The 21,792-nt window shown below is 50.9% G+C and overlaps 1 protein-coding gene across 3 annotated transcripts in view; it reads right to left on the bottom strand.

Annotated features, from left to right (window-relative positions):
* Positions 1–5,279: 5,279 nt before the first annotated feature.
* DENND3 (DENN domain containing 3) overlaps positions 5,280–21,792 on the bottom strand; it is a 52,058-nt gene continuing 35,545 nt past the window's right edge. For 2 of the 3 annotated variants that reach the window (XM_065903060.1, XM_065903062.1), the window contains exons 17-23: positions 19,535–19,642; positions 17,640–17,779; positions 13,402–13,562; positions 12,042–12,175; positions 7,438–7,556; positions 7,219–7,356; positions 5,280–7,118 (exon numbers count right to left, since the gene is read on the bottom strand). In XM_065903060.1, coding sequence (XP_065759132.1) covers positions 6,918–7,118; positions 7,219–7,356; positions 7,438–7,556; positions 12,042–12,175; positions 13,402–13,562; positions 17,640–17,779; positions 19,535–19,642 — 1,001 coding nt within the window. In that variant the 3' untranslated portion in view covers positions 5,280–6,917. The remainder of the gene's footprint in view (positions 7,119–7,218; positions 7,357–7,437; positions 7,557–12,041; positions 12,176–13,401; positions 13,563–17,639; positions 17,780–19,534; positions 19,643–21,792) is intronic. The other variant, XM_065903061.1, reaches the window with a different exon arrangement.

The raw sequence follows: 21,792 nt of genomic DNA, 5'->3' as shown, positions 1-21,792 counted from the left end.
CCCTGCCAGATCCCAGTGTGGGTGTGTCTCTGCCAGGTCCCCAGAGCCCCTACCTTCGCTCCTGCCTCCCTGGAGCCTGAGGGCCCATTGCGGGGAGGGCCTGCCCGTGGGTGTGGGCTCCTGGGGTGGTGCTCAGAGGCCCTCCCAGCTCCCAACCTGGGGTCCATATCTGAGCCCCCCAGCACCCCCGGGACCCCTGCCTCACCTGGCTCAGGTGTGGGCTTAGGCTGAGCCAGCAGGAGATGAGGCCCACCCAACATCCTGGCCCAGCCTTTTTAGGTCAGACCCCGGGCTGGGGCCCCAGGCCATGTGGGCAAACGTCTGGCAGCCCTTCCTTCCCAAAGCCTGTCCTGGTGGGTGGGTGGTGCGGTCCTGACTACTGGTAAGCGAGCCTTCTAGGAAAGAGGGGAACTCAGGAGCCACCCTGGTTACCACCCGCCAGACAGAGGGGCCAGGCTGCCATCAGGCATGAGATGGGTGCCACAGCCTGGCTGGGGCTACGGGCAGCTGCCAGTCACCGCCACCCTGACTTGGCGTTGGCTCTAGTGAAGGGGGAGGGACTTGCCCGAGGTCACAGGTGGTGAGATGTGATGCCAGAGGGGTTGATTTGATCAAAAGGGTCTGCTTGACCTGCACTGGGGAGGAGAGTGTGCATGCGTACTAAGTCGCTCAGTCGTGTCTGACTCTTTGTAACCCTCTGGACCGGTGCAACTCACCAGGCTCCTCTGTCCATGGAATTCTCCAGGCTAAGAAGACTGGAGTGGATTGCCATTCCCTTCTCCAGGGGATCTTCCCACCCCAGGGATCAAACCTGCATCTCTCATTTCTCCTGCATTGGCAGGTGGGTTCTTTACCGCTAGCTAGTGGGGAGCAGGATTGCCCTTAATTGGGGTCCAGCAGAAGCCGGCCCCAGGATGGGGGATGGGAGAAGGGGGTCGGCTCGCGCGCGTCGGGGGCGGGGTGCGGTCACCAAGGGGCCTATCAGGGCGGTCCATCCTGGTCATCAAGGGGATGGAGGCTGGGAGGCCCCGGGGCCTAGTCCTGCGCTGTGCCATGAGCGCCCCGCGGACGGACCCTGCGCACACCTTCCGGTCGGAGGGACCTAGGGGCTCCTGAGGACTAGAGGGGACCACGCATCGCGCCTCCTGCGGCTGCGCCGGCCGCTAGAGGCGGGCCCTCCCTGCGGGGCGGAGCTTGGAGTCCAGGCACCGCCTTCGTCCCCTTCGCGGTCGAGCGAGTTGGCAGCGCCCTCTGGCGTCCGCCCGGGGAGCGCAGGGCCCGCGAGACGGGGGCGGGCCGCGGCGGCGCCGCACATCCTCACCCGGCCTCCCGCCCCGGGGACGCACCAGGCTCGGGCAGGAGGGTGCGCAGGCTCGAGGGGTAGGTCACCGGAAGCGAGCGCCCCGGACCCCGCCTCAATCCGCAAGCCTCCACATCTGTCCCACCGCTGTTAGTGCAGAATCTATGTTTTGTTTGGGTTTCACAATTGAACCACCCCACGTAGAGTTTGCAATCTACATTTTTTGTTTAGCAAACTATTTGATCATCTTATTAGCACGGATTGGTCTACTACATTCCATTAACAATATGAACAGAAGTTTTGGGGGTGTTTTAATTTTTATTGGAAAATGAGAGAAAATTGTATTTATATCTTGTTCATCTTGTCTATTATCACCTGTCTGTCTATACTTCATCTGTCATTGTAAAAATTCACTAATTTGTATTTCTGGTAGGTATGCCTTAGGATTTACCTAGGAGTAGGGGAAGAAAAAATTATTAGTGAAAAGAGTTGAATTCTTAGTGGGAAATCTCACATTTGGCTTCAAACTCAGTACAGAGAACACACTGGCATTAATTATAAACCTTTTATCTACTTCCCATTTGCACAGTTCTTTTTTGTTGTTGTTTTTGCACAGTTCTTTTTGCATCATTCTGTTTTGACATGCTTGGTTCTGCCAACAAAATTGAGAGACTGTATAATTATATTATATAATTATATACATACATAATTATATAATAATTGTATATATATTTGGCTGCACAGCACAGCATGTGAGATCTCAATTCCCCCACTGGGGATTAAAGCTGTGACCCCAGCAGTAGAAGCGCAGAGTCCTAATCACTGGATCGCCAGGAAGCCCCTGTGTAATTTTTAGATCAGGAAACTGAGCTCAGAGATACTAGACGGTGGGCACACGGTCTTTCCCAGGTGCTCAGAAACGACAGACACACACAGAGACACTCACAGACAAGGCAGGATTCCTCAGAGGTCCGTAAACCATGAGGGGTCCTGGAAGGAAGAGTACGTAGTGCTGTCTCTTTGTGGTTTTCATCTGTGTCTCCTTGGGTGTTAAGCATCTTTTCCTGTGTTTGCAATTTATATATCTTCTTTGGTGAAATCTCTAACCTAGTTTTTTGTCCTATTTTTTGGTTGTTTTCTTTGTTACTTTTGACTTCTCAGAATAGAATTCCTTTATCTGACGTATATTTCGTAAAGATTTTCTCCCAATCTGTAAGAGGAAGAAGTCTGCCTTATTTCTGATTTCAGAGTGAAAACACTCTCTTCACCATTAAGTACAATGTTTGTGGGTTTTAGCTGCTCTTTATCCAGTTGAAGAAGTTTCCTTCTATTCCTAGTTTGCTGAGAGTTCTTAACATGAATGGATATTGAATTATGTCAGATATTCTTTCTGAATCTATTGAGATGAACTTGTGTTTTCTCTTTTTGCATTTGTTAAGATGGTGAATTACATCAATTGGTCTTGAATATTAAGCCAACTTTGCATTCCTGTGGTGAATTTCCTTAATGATAAGGTAATGTCCTCTTTATGTATTGCTAGATTTTATTTTCTAAACTTTTTAAAAAGATTTTAATGTTTAAGAGGGGAATTGGTATTTTTTTCTTTGTAATATCTGTTTTTTGTAGCAAGGTAATGTTAGTCTTATAAATGTGATAGGAAGCATTCAACTCTCCTGTTTTCAGGAAAAGAATTATCAGATTTGTATTATTTATTCCTTATATATTTGGAAGAATTTATCAGTGAATTCTTTGTCATTTTTTCCTGTCATTTTTTAAAATTATGGATTAAATTTCTTTATTGTAAATAAGTCTGTTCAGGTATCTATTTCTTCTTAAATTAGTCATGGTTGTTTATATCTTTTACATAAATTTTCCATTCCATCTAAGTTTGATGCCAAATTTACTGGCATCAAATTCAAAATATTCCCTAATTCTTTAACATCTGTAGAATCCATAGTGATTTTTTTTTTAAGTGGGTGAATTTACACAGTGACACGAACAGGTGCAATGTTCTATGAACATTCTGATATATGCCTACACCTGAGTAACTAACACTCAATCTGCATGCAACGGTTTCTTCAGATAATTCTTTCTTGATGCCTTCCAGCTTACCCCTGATCCCCACTGATATGAATTGTTATCATGATTGTTTTTGCCTGGCTTGAACTTCGTGTGAATGGAAATAGCAGCCTTTGTGTCAACTTTGCCCAGCCTGCTTTGGAGAGTCAAACACATGGCTGTTCAATTCCTTTTTTTTTTTTTTTTTACTGCTGTATAGAATTCCCTTGTGCAGCTATATCACATCCATTCTCCAGCTGATGGGTGTTTCCAGCATAGGGCTATCACAAATAAAGATGCTATGGAGATTCTCATGTCTCTTCGTAGACATATGTTCTGCTTTATCTTGGGTAAAAAGCTAAGTGTGGCATTGTGGAGTTGTAGGGTGGGTATGTGTCTAAAAGAAGCTGACTGCTTGCCCAGTGGTTATGCTGTTTCTATCCAGTGGTGTATGGACACTCCATCTGCTCCACATCCTCATCTTTATTTGCTGTTGTGAATCTTTAACATTAGCCATTCTCAAGTGTACAAGTGTTATTTCACTGTGGTTTGACACTCCTGATGACTCATGATTTTAAGCCTCTTTTCAAACTGGCCATCGATATACCTTCTTTAGTGAAGAATCTTTTGTCCATTTTTTAAATTGTTTTTCTTTTTATTGATTTGTAGGAGCTCTTTATTTATTTTGGATGCAAGTCTTTGTCGCATAGCGCTGTCAATAGTTTCACCTCGTCTGTGGTTTCTCTTTTCACTTAATGGCGTATTTTGATGAAGTCTAATACACTAATTTCTTCTTTAGTATTTAGCACTTTTTGTATTGTTTCTTAAAAAAAATCTTTGTCTATACCAAAGATATTTTAATATTTTTAAAGATATTTTAATATATTTAAAGATATTTTAATATTTTTAAAATTGAAGTACAGTTGGTTTATAATGTGTTAATTTCTGCCACACAGCAAAGTGACTGAGTTACACGCATACATATTTTTATAGTTTTTATTACGGTTTATCATAGGATATTGACTGTAGTTCCCTGTGCTGTAGTCGGCCCTTGTATATCCATTCTGTCTATGAAAGCTTAGAGCCCAGCCTCCCACCCCATTCCCCCCCCAGCCCCCTTACCTACCAGCAGTCTGTTCTCTGTTCCTTGAGTGTGTTTCTATCTCACGGATAGGTTCATTTGCCATATTTTAGAGTCCACAAGTCATATCATATGGTCTTTCTCTTTCTGACTTACTGCACTCAGTATGGTAATCCCTAGTTGCACCCATGTTGCTGTAAATGGCATCATTTCGCTCTTTTTATGGCTGGATGGTATTCCATCGTGTATACGGAGCACATCTTTACCCACTCTCTGAGGGACATTCAGTTGCTTCCACGTTCGGCTGTTGTATATAGTGCCACTGTGAACACTGGGATGCATCTTTTTTTTTTTTTAATATTTGGCTGCGTCGGGTCTCAGCTGTGGCATGTGGGATCTTAGTTCCCCGACCAGGGATCAAGCCCATATCCCCTGCATTGCAAAGTGGATTCTTAACCAGTAGACCACCAGGGAAGTCCTGCATGTATCTTTTTGAATTATAATTTTCTCTGGAAATATGCCCAGGAGTGCGATGGTTGGATCATATGGTGCTTCTACGTTTGGTTCTTTAAGGAACCTTCATACTGTTTCCCGTAGTGGCTGCACCAACTTACACTCCCACCAGCCGTGTAGGAGGGTTCCCCTTCCTCCACACCCTCTCCAGCATTTGTTATTTGTAGACTTTTGGATGATGTCCATTCCGACTGCTGTAAGGTGCCACCTCACTGTCACTCTGATTTGCATTTCTCTGATAATCAGTGATGTTGAGCAGTCCTGTACTATTTTAAAGACGCCCCCATAAGTTAACACTGGCTAAAGTAAAGAAACTGGACAGCAGTGTTAGCACATGAGAATTTATTCCTGATGAGGTGAAGATACCTGGTTGCACGTGGATGGGAATTCAATAATTTATGCGGATTTCTGATGGGCTTTTACTCTAGTTTTTCATGTGTGTACAAAAGCAGAATTCCACCTTCTGCCCTCTGCTGCTGGGAGACCAGTCTTCCCTCTAGAAGTCAGGGGAACACACCTTCCCCAGAAGGACGGACTGGGGGGATTCAGCCGCCTAGCTCTTCTCTGCACCACAGTCTCAGGACATCCCAGAACATGATCAGACCTTCCAGAATGCTTAGGTTCTGTAGACCCGGCCAGAGGCCAGGCTACAGCTCTCAACCGGGAGTCACTGCAGACACCTTGGAAGCCTGGCTGTGTCCTGGGGGCCTGACAGAGACCTTGCTCACAGGGTCTGGCATGATGTCTATGGGTTCCCCAAACCCAGGACAGAGGGTGTGGCAGCCAGCCTCCAGTGGTGTAGCGCGCTGTGGCTCCACGGGGGACAGCCTGGGGCCCTGACGCAGCGCTCCCTCCATGCCCAGCAGCCAGGCCAAAACGGGGACGAGAGCTCAGTGTTACAGTAAAATTGTACAAAAGGCCTTTTGCTAGTATGATTATCTTCAGTTAAATAATAAGGCACTGTCTACATATGCATTACACGCTGTGCAGCCAGGATCCAGATGCAGTGGAAATGGACACGCATGTCCAGTAAGGGTTTGTTTGTGCTGTTTTAGATAGAATGCTGATCTTTGGTATAAAAAATGTCTCTTTTCATTATAAAAACACTGTATTTGTTAAACATTGACATGAATCAGCCATGGATTTACATGTATTCCCCATCCCAATCCCTGCTCCCACCTCCCTCTCCACCCGATTCCCCTGATTCCCCTGGGTCTTCCCAGTGCACCAGGCCCGAGCACTTGTCTCATGATTCATGTCAATGTGTGACAAAAACCACTACAATATTGTAAAGTAATTAGCCTCCAACTAATAAAAATAAATGAAAAAAAAAAAAACACTGCATTTGTTAAAAAGAAAAAAACACAGAGCCTGTCTCAGCCCCGTGCAGACAGCCTCGCCCCAGTGCTGTCCCCTCCCTGGGCAGGCTCTGTCCCCTGCTCTGACGGGCGACAGCAAGGGCAGGTGCAAATCTACTCAACCACAACGTGGTCATTTAGAAGCAGCCCTTCTCATGAGCTTTACTGGAAACAAGAGGTCAGTGTACGGGCGCCGGGCTCCTGTAAGCCCGGCGCCTGGTATCTGGTGAGTGAGGGAGGGAAGCGGGTGGGAAAGCATGGCCAGAGACCGGCAGTCTGCAGCTCACGGGTGCTTTAGCTCGACAGCTCTCGGCTAGCCTGGCGCTGGCCCAGGGTGTAGATCCTGGAACCATCCAGACAGCTCGGGAGGGCTTCTCGGCAGAGGCTGCCTGAGAAACACCCCCCCACCCCCGGAAATGGTCCAGTTTCATCAGCTAACGTCCAGGAGGTCAGAGAGCCCAGCGGTCAGAGAGCCCGGGAGGCCCTGCAGTGGACCCGCCCCGACGCTGGGCAGATGGCCCCGGCCGGCTCAGACCGCCTCCCCTCGGGAAGCGCCAGCAGCTGTCAGAAGGTACGTCCCTGGCTCGCAGTGCACACGCCCCCTCGGTCACTCGACCTTCCAGATGGCGATCTTCCCCTCCTCACGGCCGGCGCCGCTCAGCACGTATCTGTCCTCCGCGGAGCACAGCGTCTTCACCGTGTCCGCGTGGGCCGCCAGCTCCTTCTCCACCGTCCTCCTCTCCGCGTCCATCACATAGATCTTCCCCTTCAGTCGCCCCTGTGACAGCCCCGTGGCGCCCACCCAGATCTGCCAGGAGAAGCGGGCATCACATGTGTAGCCCAGCTGGGAGGCACGTGGGGCCCCCAGTCAGGCAGCAAGGGGCACCCCCAGGCCCATGTCCTCTCACCTGCTTCTTCACCCTGATCATGCAGTTGATCTCAGAGCAGTCCTGGAGATGAATCCTCTGCGGGGGCTGGGCTAGGTCCTGCAGGCTCCAGACGTAGACGTCGGGGTACCCGGCACAGGCCGCCCAGAGCTGCTCCTGCTAAAGTGAAACGGGTCAGGGCAAGCGCGGCAGCAGTCCCGTGGCTCAGGGGCGCCAGCCCAGCCTAATGTGCTGGGGTACCTCGGGCATGAGCTGGAATCCCAGGAAGGAGGTGCCTGTCTCTTTAAAGCTTCCGTCGATCTTCAGCTCTTGACAAGGAGATCCATTCATGTTCACCACCAGGATGCTGTCTCCAGTGCCTGCAAGACCGAAGAGAAGGATGAGGGGTGGGCAAAGTGAACGTGAAGCGCAGGGATGAAAGGGCCGTTGGGGCTCAGGGTGACCAGCAGGCCACGGCCCCTTCCCCACATCTGAGTGTGGCGTGAGACACTCTAACTGTAGCCTCCGTGTTACAGGCCTAGATAGCATATTAAAAAGCAGAGACATTACTTTGCTGACAAAGGTCCATCTAGTCAAAGCTATGGTTTTTCTAGTAGTCATGTATGGATGTGAGAGTTGGACTATAAAGAAAGCTGAGCGCAGAAGAATTGATGCTTTTGAACTGTGGTGTTGGAGGAGACTCTTGAGAGTCCCTTGGACTGCAAAGAGATCCAACCAGTCCATCTTAAAGGAGATCAGTCATGAATATTCATTGGAAAGACTGATGCTGAAGCTGAAACTCCAATACTTTGGTCACCTGACGCGAAGAGCAGACTCATTGGAAAAGACCCTGATGCTGGGAAAGATTGAAGGCGGGAGGAGAAGAGGACAACAGAGGATGAGATGGTTGGATGGCATCACTGACTCGATGGACACGAGTTTGAGTAAACTCCAGGAGTTGGTGATGGACAGGGAGGCCTGGCGGGCTGCAGTCCATGGGGTCGCAAAGAGTTGGACACGACTGAGCGACTGAACTGAACCTCCATGTGGTGCTTTCACATCTTCCCTCAGAGACCCTTGGGCGGTTAGTACCATCTTTACCGACGAGGAAGTCGGTGGAATCCTTCCTGCCATGGTTATTTGCAGCCAGGCCATGTGATACCCCCATGGGTAAAGATTAGAGCTCTAGGTGATGGTTCCCAGCCTTGTGGGACACATCTCTCTGTTGAAGCTCCTCTCTGTCTGCTTCTATTAATCACTCAAGCAAACCAAGTCTCACATCATGAGAGCTACAGGTCATCACGATTATCCAGCAGCGAGGTCATCAGATCAGGTTTCCAAGGAAGACGGTGGCAGGTTTAAGATAAGGTGAGGAGCCACAGGGCTGTCCTCTCGGGGCTTTTATTGCCTGCTCCCTCCACCTCCCACCCTGCATGAAGCCACAGGGACAGGAGGACGCAGCCCCGCCCTGTGGGCAGCACCGTCTGGTTGCAGAGGGAGGAGGTACAAGCCCCCCAGAAGGGCTCCAGCTTCCTGTCACGGTGGTTGGACTCCAAGCCCACCAAGAAATGACCCTTGGCCATACTCGGGACTTGGGAGCTCAGCTGGGTTCTCAGTCACAGAAGGCGAGAGCCTCTCCTTCCTGCCTGAGACCTAATAGAAACCCCAGCATCCCTCCAGGAAGGCTTTCACCCTGAGATGCCATCATCCACTTGCCCTAATTAAGAAGGTCTTTTCAGATGCTTCTACTTGTTAGGAATACCTGGGCAGCAGGAGGTCCTGCCAAGAGGCACTAACGCCCCCAGGGACCCCCTCCTTAGCGCCGACCAGCACGCTCACTGCGCATGAACACTGCAGAGGGCGGCAGGCAGATTTCAGAGCCACCCAGCCTGTGTGAGCGTGCAGGGGGCCTGCTGCACACAGAGCAAGGAGTGGGGCCATAGATGTGGGTGAACGATCACTGGCCTTGAGGTGCCCAGCCCGTCAGGGCCACCTTCTGGGGTAACGGTCAGTGACCCTCACAGCCACTGATACTCCGAGGCCCACGTTCTGCCTCTTGCATCTCCCAGCCACCAGCCTGCTGTCCAGTGGGAAAGATGGCATTTCCACCTTATTTTTCAGATGAGCAGAGAGATTGAGGTGCCAGGGACCAACCCAAAGTGACCAGTCGTCTGTGATGACCCCGGATCTGACACTGAACACACAGAGGCCGCAGCCTGGACCACACATGCACCTCCTGGTGCCCACCTCCAACCACGGGGAGCAGGACGAGCTCCGCTCCCTCCCAGTAACCGCTGGAGCCGCGTCCTGTGAGGGGCGCTCAGGCCTGGGGCTGGGGGAGGTTTGTGGTGCTGCAGCAGACGCAGACTTAGGGGAAGGTACAGAGGGTCTGAAACACTGACCAGACTGGAGAGGGAAGTCGGGACCCCCAGGCTCACCTCACCAAGGGCCTGTGGGGGAGTCAGAGGCATCACCCTGCCCCTCCACACTCACATCCTTCTAGGCTATACCTCGGTGCCCACAGACCCCATCAGCTGAGTGACTAAGGTTTTAGTTTGTTATCCTTGCATAAAGACTTGGAACAGCACTTCACAGGAGAAGTTGTTCTTTACAAAGAAACCCTGCTTTCCTCTTGTGCTTTTCTCATTGTTAAATAGGAAAACTACTTACTATACTCATTAACTTGAAAAATATGAGGAATTCTACCCAGAAAACAAGGTTATCTACCCTCATTCTAATCTGTTATATCCCTCCCCATATTTAACAGGGATTTTTAGTCCCAAATGCATCCATGAATGGACACACACACATATCTGACAGTCACCAGAGACCAACCAAAGCTGAAGGATACAGTCTTGGGAAGAATGAAACTCGGTGAGCAGCACAGTTCCCAGGGTCCCCCTCAATTCAAGAAAGTAAACCGCAAGCAAGATCAACACAAAGCCCTTCACACCCAGCTCATGCAAACCAGAGACAGGACCTTAAAAGCAGCCACTGACCCCAGACACATTCTGTTCAGCAGAACAGTGGGAAAGACGGCCGACTGCTCATCAGGAACAAGAAGAGCTGCGAGACGATGGAATGACATTTCTAACATGCCAGGAAACTACATGTCAGCCTGGACTCTGTTTACAGCACACACAGGTCACTGGAAATCCTAAGTCTAAGAGGCAGTGATGCAAGACAGAAACCTGAATTTTAAGAAGGGACGGAGGTCACCAGAAATGATAAATATATGGACAAAAATAAATTCTTTTCTTAATTTCTTTGCAAGACCATTGAGTACTTAGGCAAAATTTTCTAAAATATGAAGTTTATCACAATGGCATTTAACAACAATAGGAAGGGGAAAGAAAGGTAAATGAAATTAATTCTACTACTGTACACTGTGTCCATTATACATGAAGTGGTGTAATAGTTATTGAAGGTATATAGTGAGAAGTTAAGGTTGCATATTGAAATCCTTAGAGCCGTTGCTAAAAAGTAGAACAAAGCCCAAAGAACTAGAGAGACAATAAAGATTAAATTGAATATAAAAAAAAAAAAAAGAAGCTCAAAAGGAGGCAGGAAAGGAGGAATAAAAGAAGCACAGATGGGAAAATGGAGGGGAAAAAAAGGTTTACACCCAGCCATGTCATTAATCCCCTTGAAAGTGAGAAGACCTATGAGCACAGGGTCTGAATAGACATGTCTCTGAAGAAAACACAGAGATGGCAAACAGTCCGTGAGTCATTGGGGGAAATGCAACCAAAGTCACAGTGAGATACCACTTCACACCCACCAGGACAGTTACAATAAAAAACAGATGATAGGTTTGGTGAGGACGGGGAGGAACTGGAAGCCTCATGTACCACTGGTGGGGACATAAAACCATGTGGCAGCTTCAGAAAAGATGACAGTTTCTCAGATGGTGAAACATGGTTAACCCAGGTCCACCCACAGGGGAACCAGTAACTGGGCTGTAGCATCCACACAGTGGAACGATCGTGCTGTCGCTCCGCAAACACTGCGGATGATGAACCCTAAAAACATCATGTTGCCTGTCCTGAGCCAGATGAAAAGAGTGCAGGCTGCAGAGCCCATCTACAGACAGTTCAGGAGCCAGGAGAACAAACCCACGGAGAATTCAGAACAGGCGTTTCCCTGCAGAGGGGCACAGTGGGGCCAGGCCCCGAGGGAAACCTTGTGTCTGCCTGTCAGGCGTTATGTGGTGTGCACTTTCAACACACAGCGAACCACACACACACTGTGCATCTCATCACAGGTAAAACATGCTTCGATTTAAAAAGTATCCATGACCATCGTCCATGGTATCTGGCACACGCTAGCGAAGCCTTCAAAGTGCAGGCCACCTTTGCGCTGTAATGCTCATGAATACAGAAGCCACGCCTCAGGCGTCTGCACCTCCCCATCACAACCCGCCCTGCTCGGCCAAGTGCCGGCTTAGGACCACTCACGTCAGCACACAGAGGATGGGGCGGAGGGGGTGGTGCTGCGGGAGGAGCGGCCATGGCCCCCGGGGCGCAGCGAGAGCAGGGGGAAGGAGCACCGGGAGAGAAGGGGCACGGGGGGAGGGAACAGGCAGCTGGGGGGGGCATGGGAGAGGGGCGGGGCATGGGAGGGGAGGGGCACATGAGGGGGAGAGGGCACGGGGGGGAGGGGCCGCGGGGGGAGGGGCCGCAGGAAGGGGAGGGGCACGGCAGGGGGTGGGGCAGCGGGCAGCCGCACACTCAGGAGGGATGTGGGGAGCAGGAGCACAAAGAAGGAACCTGCGTTCTGAAGCCCCAGTTGGAATGCGAGGCAGAGGAAAGGGCCTGGCCTCTTCCTGGCCTAGCAGGGGCAGGGGCCAGGGCCGGGGCACTTACAGCACCAGAGGCGGCCGCCGTGCAGTCTGATCGCCGAGAGCCCTCCACCGGGCACCTGGAACCTGCCGGTCACCCTCAGGGAGCTTGCGTTCCAGGCCAGGACCGTCCCGTCAGCGCTGCATGAGTACACGGTGCTGGGGCGGACAGACGCGCACATTTAACTGCGGCCGGAGAGGACCACGCGATGGTGGTGATGACGCGGATGATGGAAAGACAGCCCTTCCATCCAGAGAGAGCAACGCTGCCAGCTGGCTCAGCACCCAGGCCCCGCCGGAGGGGACGCCGCGGACACCAGGGTGGTGGGGTACGCTCAGCACCCACGCCAGCCCGGCACCTCCCACGGCGGGTCGCCGCCCCCTCCATCAGGGACTGTGAGCAGAACCGCTCACTAAAATCTACCTCCCCCAGCAAGGGGCCAGAAACCCAGTGCTCCCGGCACCCCCGCACGCGCGAGGCCAAGGGTCAGCGGGGCTCTGGGCCTGGCAGCTGGGGGGCGGCTCTGGGGGGCGGGCTCAGCTAGTGCTGTGTACCCTGCGCCTCCTGACGGCATGTCACCTTCACCTGAGGACCCAAGTCCCCCCGACCGAGGACACCCGGCACCCCTGGCCCCCGGGGGACAGGAGGTGGGGGTGGCACCAGGGGAGCAACCAAAAAGGAGCCGTGTCCACCTGTGTCCACTTGCTCCCAGGCCACAGCGGGAAGCGGACTCCGCCGGGTGCTCAGCGCCCCCCACCCCTCACCTGTGGTGTGCCAGGCCCCGATCCAGGCCCAGGCCCCAGCAAGGGAACAGACAGGGGCTGCCCTCAGGGCCTGACGGTCTTAATGAAGTAAGGACAGTGAGGAATGAGGTGAGGTTCGACAGCCAACGGCTTGAACTGCGGTCCCGAAGAAAGATATGTTGATGCCCTTAACCTCCAGCACTTCAAATGCCACCTTAGTTCACAGCAGTGTCTTCAGAGAAGTAGTTAAGTGATGCTAACAGGGTGGACCCTAGTCCAGTACTGACCAGCGTCCTGATAAGTGCACAGCTGGACAGAGGCACACGGGGGTCCCATGCGAAGACGGGGACTTCAGTGATGCATCCACAGGCCAAGGACGGCAGGCCAAGCCCAGAGCCAGGGAACGGGTGGGGAGGCCAGGGGCCCGCCGCGTGCCCACCACGCTCGCCCCAGAGGGGGTCTTCTCTGACCACGTCCTCAGACCACTTCTCTGTATGCATGACCAGAGCCATGCAGGGACGTCCCCTGGCTCGCCTCCCAGACCTGCTTCGCTCCCCCGCCCGGCCACCAGGACCCTGCCCTCTGGGACTCTGAGCCACCCACGAGCCAGGCGGCCCCCCACCCAGTGAAGCCCACCGCACCTGGTCGCCTGCACACCGTCCTGCACAGCCAGGCCCGTGACGCTGGAGCGGTGGTCAGTGAGCTGCTTGTTGCAGGACATGCTGTGGACGTTGATGATGTAGATGACCGAGTCCTCCGAGCCGACCCACACCTGGCTCTGCTCCGCCATCACCATGCAGTTCTGTCGGGCCAAGGAGACGGCAGCGCGGTCAACGGCCCATGTGTCCCGCACCGAGCCGCCGCTCCTGGGAACTCACAGGCTCAGGTTCCTGCTGGCCTCGGGCCACACCACTGTCACGTGATCAACACGTCATCACTGATGTGCGTTTCTATTTAAGGACACCTTTGATCCTTGAACAACACAGGTCCGAACTGTGTCCGCACCTTCTCCATAAGGCTCTTCAGCTCTACGCTAGGGCAGCATTTTAAACAGCAAAATCACACACACACAAAGCACAAAAATGTTGAAAGATGTGGCACTAAATAGGCCGTGAAAAGGATACCTGTGCACAGTTTGAGCTGACCCCAGAGGCAGAGTTGCCTTGCCCGACCTTGGATAAAACGTGCACTCAGCTACCAGGCCCTGTCCACGAGCACAACTGGACAACCACGAAAGCTCCATTAGCATTTGTTCTGGGGCCACAAATCAATGAGCGATGAGGCAAATCTGCACACTCAGTTCAGTTCAGTTCAGTCACTCAGTCGTGTCCGACTCTTTGCGACCCCATGAATCGCAGCACGCCAGGCCTCCCTGTCCATCACCAACTCCCAGAATTTACTCAAACTCATGTCCATCGAGTCAGTGATGCCATCCAGCCATCTCATCCTCTGTCGTCCCCCTTCTCCTCCTTGCCCCCAATCCCTCCCAGCATCAGGGTCTTTTCCAGTGAGTCAGCTCTTCGCATGAGGTGGCCAAAGTATTGGAGTTTCAGCTTCAACATCAGTCCTTCCAATGAACACCCAGGACTGATCTCCTTTAGGATGGACTGGTTGGATCTCCTTGCAGTCCAAGGGACTCTCAAGAGTCTTCTCCAACACCACAGTTCAAAAGCATCAATTTTTTGGCACTCAGCTTTCTTCACAGTCCAACTCTCACATCCATACATGACCACTGGAAAAACCATAGCCTTGACTAGACCGACCTCTGTTGGCAAAGTAATGTCTCTGCTTTTTAATATGCTGTCTAGGTTGGTCATAACTTTCCTTTCAAAGAGTACTAGCAACAAACAAAACTCCCAGTGCTCCTGCAGCTGGAGACAGCCCTCGGGTATTCTGGCATGACAAGAACCGACAACAGTGATTATCTGTAGAGTTTCTGAAATTAGAAATTAACGGCTAAAACACTGAAGAGTTATACAAGCCACGTAAACGTGTGAACCATAAGTGTGTCTGCTGGTATATCTCAACCAACCCGACTGCATCCCTAAAAATCTCCTGAGCTGGTGTCGGCCTTCATCCATGACACTAGCAACATTTTACTGAAACTGAACAGATGTCTCAGGTTTTCAAATACAAGAATAACAGTTACATCATGTTGGAGGGGCTGAGGCTAGACCTAATACAGTAAATCACTATCGATGGTGGTTACTGTTACTTTATCTGGGGGTTACCATTACTTATCTGGTGGTTACTTTTACTTATCATTACCACATGAAAGAGCTTATAAAAACTGATAGTTTCGATTTTACCAATATGTATTCTCGAAAGATGCTACTTTGTTAATTTCAGAATTATTTTAAAAAGCTCTTTCTTTGTGGCATCTACCAGAGAATTATTATAATTTTAGTAAAATGTCTTTCTTTAGTGGCCCAAGGATATCTCAGATAAACCACTTTGAACTTCAAATTTCAGAGGAGGTAGCATTTTCTAGAGATAATTGCCCAACTTTCTACCTTGTCAAATGAAACAAACTGCTCCTGTGAAACTAGTGGGAAGATATTTTCACCTAATTTGTTAACTTTCTGCTTTAATTAAATGTTACCTGGCCTAACTGCCGATCAATAGAAATTGATACAAAATGCAGCCATTTGATTTCATTTTCAGGAGGATTTTAAAGTTATTATGTTATTAAACAGTCTTTGAAATGCTTGTAACTAAGAAGCAACAGGAAAAAATTAAATTTTAGAGTAAGAATGATGCCCTTAATTTTTCCTTCTTGTTTTTTGTTTGATCTAAAGCGTTATTAGACTTCTATAAATATTTTGCTCTAATGTGTCTTGGATCCCGTTCGTGTCTCGTCCGAAGCTCATTATTTGAATGTGGAGGGGGATGGTTTTTAGCAACTTTAAGAATGATCCCCACCCTTTGGCAACATGGATTTGAATCAGTGTTTCTGTTTCACCCCAGTTTTGGAAGCACAGACCGTGCCATAGATTGTCCCCTTGCTTTTAGATGATGGAACATGACTATCAAAGTGGATATAAGCTGAACACTTAGGTATGCAAACTTCATTTCACCTTGCTTTTCACAGGAAAAAAAAGTTGTTTCATGTTAAAGGAGTTGGCATGAAAATTTTCCTAGTAAGACCCCTTGGGACAGTGGCTTCTTTTGTACCCTGAGGGTCTTGAACAGGATGAAGCCCACCAGAGAGGAGGTGTGACAGCATTTTGAACAGCAGGGTAGCGTCGCTGAAGACACGCGAACCCCACCAGAAAGACAGCGCCGACCGCCCCTCTCCTGGAAACACCAGAATTCACAAGGCCCCTCCAGGTGTGGCTGTGTTAGGCCCTGGGGCATAAGGGTGACATCACACAGAAAGAAATGATTTTCAAAGAGCCACGAGGGGCCTTGAGAGACCTCCAAAAACCAACGGGCTGGTCCTGGCAGCACTAACGGCTACAGGCCTGACACTGGATCCTGGGTTTCTAGGGGGTGGGGTGAGGTGGTTTTTGCACAAAATTAAAAGACTCTTGTTCCTTGGAAGGAAAGTTATGACCAACCTAGATAGCATATTAAAAAGCAGAGATGCTACTTTGTCAACAAAGGTCCATCTAGTCAAGGCTATGGATTTTCCAGTGGTCATGTATGGATGTGAGAGTTGGACTATAAAGAAAGCTGAGCACTGAAGAATTGATGCTTTTGAACTGTGGTGTTGGAGAAGACTCTTGAGAGTCCCTTGGACTGCAAGGAGATCCAACCAGTCCATCCTAAAGGAGATCAGTCCTGAATATTCATTGGAAGGACTGATGCTGAAGCTGAAGCTCCAATACTTTGGCCACCTGATGTGAAGAACTGACTCATCTGTAAAGACCCTGATGCTGGGAAAGATTGAAGGTGGGAGGAGAAGGGGACAACAGAGGATGAGATGGTTGGATGGTATCACCAACTCAATGGACATGAGTTTGAGTAAACTCCGGAGTTGGTGATGGACCAGGAAGCCTGGTGTGCTGCAGTCCATGGGGTCACAAAGAGTCGGACTCAACTGAGCAACTGAACTGAACTGAACTTTCTTTTAACAAAGTTGACTAAGTTATTAGTCTAAAAACTCAAACAATTGAGGTTTCTCAACCACACGATAACTATGATATCATGCAAATTTTATTTAAGTGGTTCTCAGTCTTGACCCCAAATATGTTAAAATAATTCCAGTGTCCGCTTTTGATGACTGGAAATGTAAATGTGAGAATACTGCCCTGCCCTTCACAGGACTGAAATCCAGTTTTATAACAGTTTTCAGAGTGCAGGGGTGGTTAAAGCCATTATCTGCTCACTTAAATGAGAATATTTAAGTGAAAGACAGAACAAGTTTACATTCAATTTAAAAGCTGGAGATAAAAGGGAAAACCCCTCAGGCTTCCCTGGTGGCTCAGTGATCAAGGCTCTGCCTGCGAATGCAGGAGACATGCGGATCCGGGAAGACCCCACACGCTGTGCAGCGGCTGGGCCCGTGTGCCACAACTGCTGAGCCTGTGCTCTGGTGCCCGGGAATCACAGCTACTGAAGCCTAAACGTTCTAGAACCCGTGCTCCGCAACCAGAGAAGCCACTGCAGTGAGAAGCACTGCGGCTGGAGAGGGGCCCCTGCTCACCACAACTACAGAAAAGCCCCCACAGCAACAAGGACACAGCACAGCCAAAAATAAACAAGCAAAAATATAAAGCTTTTAAAAAAATAAAAGCCCTAACCCCAACTAAGCAGGATGCCGTGGAGTCCAAGCATCCGCTGCCTGTGCAGGTGGACACGCTCGCTCTCCAAAACCGCAGCCTGACCCGGAAGTCGATGAAAACTGTCCACGCTGAACAGCACACTGTTTACTCACCAGCCTAGACGTGCCCACTCTAAAGCAGTGCTGGTGAATCGTCCAGGAGGAAGCGTCGAATACGATCACCTTGCCCTCATTCAGCGCACACCATAATTTGGGGTGAGCATCCTCCACTTTTTCCGCTGGGTCAAGATGCCCTGAAGAGGAAAGCAACCCGACGTGTTGAAAGAAAACCCTCTGCTGCATCAGCTCGGGATTTGTGATTCGTGCCAAGACTCAGGTCCTGCTCAGTGCCAGGTGCCACCCTGGGTGCCCAGGCTCCAAAGGTGGGCACAGCCTGAACCGCCAAGCCCCTTGGAGCTCAGAACCAGCAAACTGGCTGGTTCAGCCAGAGAAGTACATACACAGAGCCCTCCGCCAGGCAGGATGGCAGGAGGCCTGAGCATTCTCTTGCGGGCAGCGCTTCAGGCAGCGGGAAGGGGGCTCAGGGACAGAAGGGTCTGCAGCTGCCACGCACCCCCTCACCCCCCACCCCGAGCACAGCCGGGATCCCACTGTCCCCACATGGCCACCCACACTTCACACCATCAGTCTTTCCCATCGTGGCCACTCTGACACCATGAAGATTGTGTTTTTTCACTTGTGGTTTGTTTGCATTTCCCTGGCGCTCATGAGGCTGATGGCTCTAGTCAGGTATCTGGATCTCCTCCATGGGGAAGTGTTTACGCCTCCTGCCTGTTTCTGAATCAGGCTCTTACTCTCCTTGACTTGTAGCCGCTCTTTAAATACCACCGACTTCAAATACCCCGTGTCGAGTCTATCCTCTTACGAATATCCTTTCCAAGTCTGCAACTATCACTTTCACTCACTTGAAAGTTTCTTTTAAAAATCCTTTATATGGTCAAAGTCACCAACCTGCTCCTTTATGGCTCGTGGTTTTCACGTGCCATGGTTTTCACGTGACTGACTTGTTTCCTTATCTTAGGATCACTACTGTTGCCTGTATTATCATCTCCAAGCTTCACTCGCTTATGTTTGCTTTTGCCTTTCAGCTCTCCATCCTTGGAGCCCATGGCCGTGTGTGATCTGAGGTGTGCTTGAGCTCCATCTCCCCGCATGGACCCACAGCGTCCCACCTCCTACGAGGGAGACAGTCTTTCCCCCACCCCTGCTCTGTAGCACCTCCTCGGTCCTAGTCCAGGAAGTGTGAATCTGCCAGGCTTTCTGGGATATTCATGCCTTGGTCTCCTGGCCCTGCTGGGGTGATCTGCCCACTGAGACACAGTCTGTAGTCCCCCAGAGCCTGAGATGCTCCAAAGCCAGGCTCAGTGCCCGGGGCCTGGCTCCTTGGCTCCCAGCGTTTGCGGAGGGCTTGACCAACGCTCCCCTGGTCCCTGACTGGGGGAGAACGGCCATCTGTGTCATCAGACGTGCGCCTCATCGCAGGAGGGGCCGTTACCCCATCCCAGCGACAACAGGCTCGCCCCAACCAAAGATGTGCGTGCAGGGGCTGCATCCGCTGGACGTGAGGATGGCGAGGCTGGATGGAGACTCAGTCACGCACAGCCCTTGTGGCCTCCAAGTCCGCAGAGCAGTTGCCCCTGGTCACCCAGAGTTCTGCCTCCAACAGCAGAAAACCACCTGGGCCCTGTCCACCCTCACCCTGCCGCTGCCCCTCCACGGCAGTGCTGACCGTGAGCACAAGTCTCAGCTCTCAGGCTGTTGAGAAGAACAGCGGCAACACAGACAGCATGGCCTGAATGGACAGCACAGGGAGCCGTAATCAATGTCCCGTGATAAACAGTAACAGGAAAGAACATGAAGAAGAACGTGTGTACGGGCATTAACCGGGTTACCTTGCCATACAGCAAAAATGAACACAACGCTGTAAATCAAGTAGACGTCAATAAAGCTACAAACCCAGCAGCGACACAGCCGGGGTCGGGCCTCACCTGGGGTGTAGAGCAGCACATCGATGGCCTGTGGGGCGGTCTCCCCCGCCGAGGGGTTGATCTTGTGTTTCAGGGTTTCCGAGGTTGTCTTCGGAACTGCCATGGGCACTGAAAGGCAGACACATGGGGGTCAGGTCCCCAGACTCCAGGACACTCTCACACACTCTGCTTCCCTCAGGATATTAGTCCTGGGGTAAAGCCAGGATTTGCCAAGATGAATCTCTCTTTAAACTGGACATAAGTAAAGCCAAGCATTTCCAGCCAGAGGGTGTCTGCCAAGGTCTCACACTGCTTGGCATCTAAACACAGCTGTCAAGCTAAATGATCTAACACTCAACTGTTAGGGATGGTCCAGCAGAGAAGACTTTGAATACTTCTCCATCAGTCGAGCCCACGAACAGCTTCTCACCCCAGCACGTGGCGTGGCTACGTGGGTGTCTGTGCACTGCAAAACCTTTAGCAGCATCCGTGGCCTCACCTGGTCAATGCCAGTAACAACGCCCGCCCCCTACGCCCCCACACACACACACGACAAATATCTCCAGTGACTGCCAAGCGGCTCCCTCCAGGGATGAGGTGCAAACCTCAGAAAGTTTCATTTTCAGACCTTCCATCACGAATGGACCACAAACTATCACTGAAGCCCGGGATCACGTATCGCTGCCTCATCACGCTTCACACAAGGGCAAACGGTCCTTGATTGGGAACAGGGATCCGGGACACTGAGCTTGGGGGACCACCCCTGCAGTATGGGATCAAGGGTGAGTGTCACGTGCTGGGTCCCTCCGTGGAGACTGCGAACGCGGTGTCCAGAGTGAGAAGGCTTCCCTGCAAACTCTTGACAAAGATCAGGCTTGAGCATGGAGTGGTCTCCACAGCTCAAGTGGAGTGTGTATTTGATTTGGTTCCTAATTAAGCGTGAGAAAAAACCCTGCCGTCAACATCTGGCTCCAGGACTGTTGACAAGAGCTCCTCCAAGTCCCTCCAGCAACTGGAGCATCCTGGCTGCTCCCCAAGAGTGGGGTCCTGGGATGCGGGGGCGTGGGGGGAGGGTCCAGGATACAGGAGAGGGGTTCCTGGGACCAGGAAGCACTAGTGATGTCATGGTTAGTGACAGACACGGCAAAGAGCAAACCACCCTGAGGGGAACGAACACAAAACCAGGGCTTGTTTCCCCTTATTCTGGGGTGACATTTTAAATGGACTCGTCCTGGCTATTGACTCAAGAGGAATAAAAACATGTCCAAACAAAAACTCGTACAGGAAACATTCACAGATGCACTGTTCGCAACAGGCAGGAAGCAGGAAACCTCAAACAGTAAACGGAGGGAGGGATAAACTATACTGTATTCACCCAGCGGAGTACATTCAGCCTCAAAAGGGATGAAGCAGTGACCCCTGCCACGCAGATGAACCCTGGAGCGTGACACCACGTGAGGACGCCAGATACACAGGACACGCACTGCTATGAGTTCACGCGTAGGAAGTGCTCAGACTAGGCAAAAACGGGCATATCCCCAGCGACAGAAAGTAGGTCAGGGGTTGCTCAGCAGCTGAGGGGCAGCTGCTAAACGTATGGGGCTTCTTACTGGAGTGACGAAAACGTTTGAAACCCACCGTGCTCACAGCTATAGAGCTCTGAATACACTCAAACCAGTAAGGTGTACACTGTGCAAGGGAATGGTGTGTGAATTATATCTCAACAAAACTGCTATGTTTTTTAAAGTGCATACAAGCAGAACTAGTTGTCATCTGAAAAACATCCCTACAGGACTTCCCTGGTGGTACAGTGGATAGGAGTGCAGGGGTCACGGGTTCAGCCCCTGGTCAGGACTGTCCCACGTGCCCCAGAGCACCTAAGCCTGGGAGTCGCAACTGCTGAGCCTCCACACTGCAGCTACTGAAGCCCGCACGCCCACAACCAGAGACGCCACCACCATGAGAAGCCCACACACCGCAGTAGAGAGTAGTCCCTGCTCGCCACAACTAGAGAACGCCCACTCCGCAACAAAGACCCAGCACAGCCAAAATAATTTTTTTAAAATCCCTACAACCTGCTCATCTGTGTTTCATGAACTAACTTCACGTGGTGGGTTTAACTGAGCACATGTGGCTTCCAGCGTGTAGTAAGGTTGATAGAGTAAGTGCTCCTCTATAGTCTCTGCTTCTTTATGCAAAGCATAGGACAGCTGGTTTTAGCAGATCATTTAAGAGTGGACACAAAACAGAAGTAGCTAAAAATGTTGCATAAACCTATT

This window comes from Muntiacus reevesi, chromosome 12 (genome assembly GCF_963930625.1).
Source record: "Muntiacus reevesi chromosome 12, mMunRee1.1, whole genome shotgun sequence".
NCBI classification, from domain to species: domain Eukaryota; kingdom Metazoa; phylum Chordata; class Mammalia; order Artiodactyla; family Cervidae; genus Muntiacus; species Muntiacus reevesi.
The sequence above is the reverse complement of the archived record's forward strand: the minus strand, read 5'-3'. Positions and strand labels throughout refer to the sequence as shown.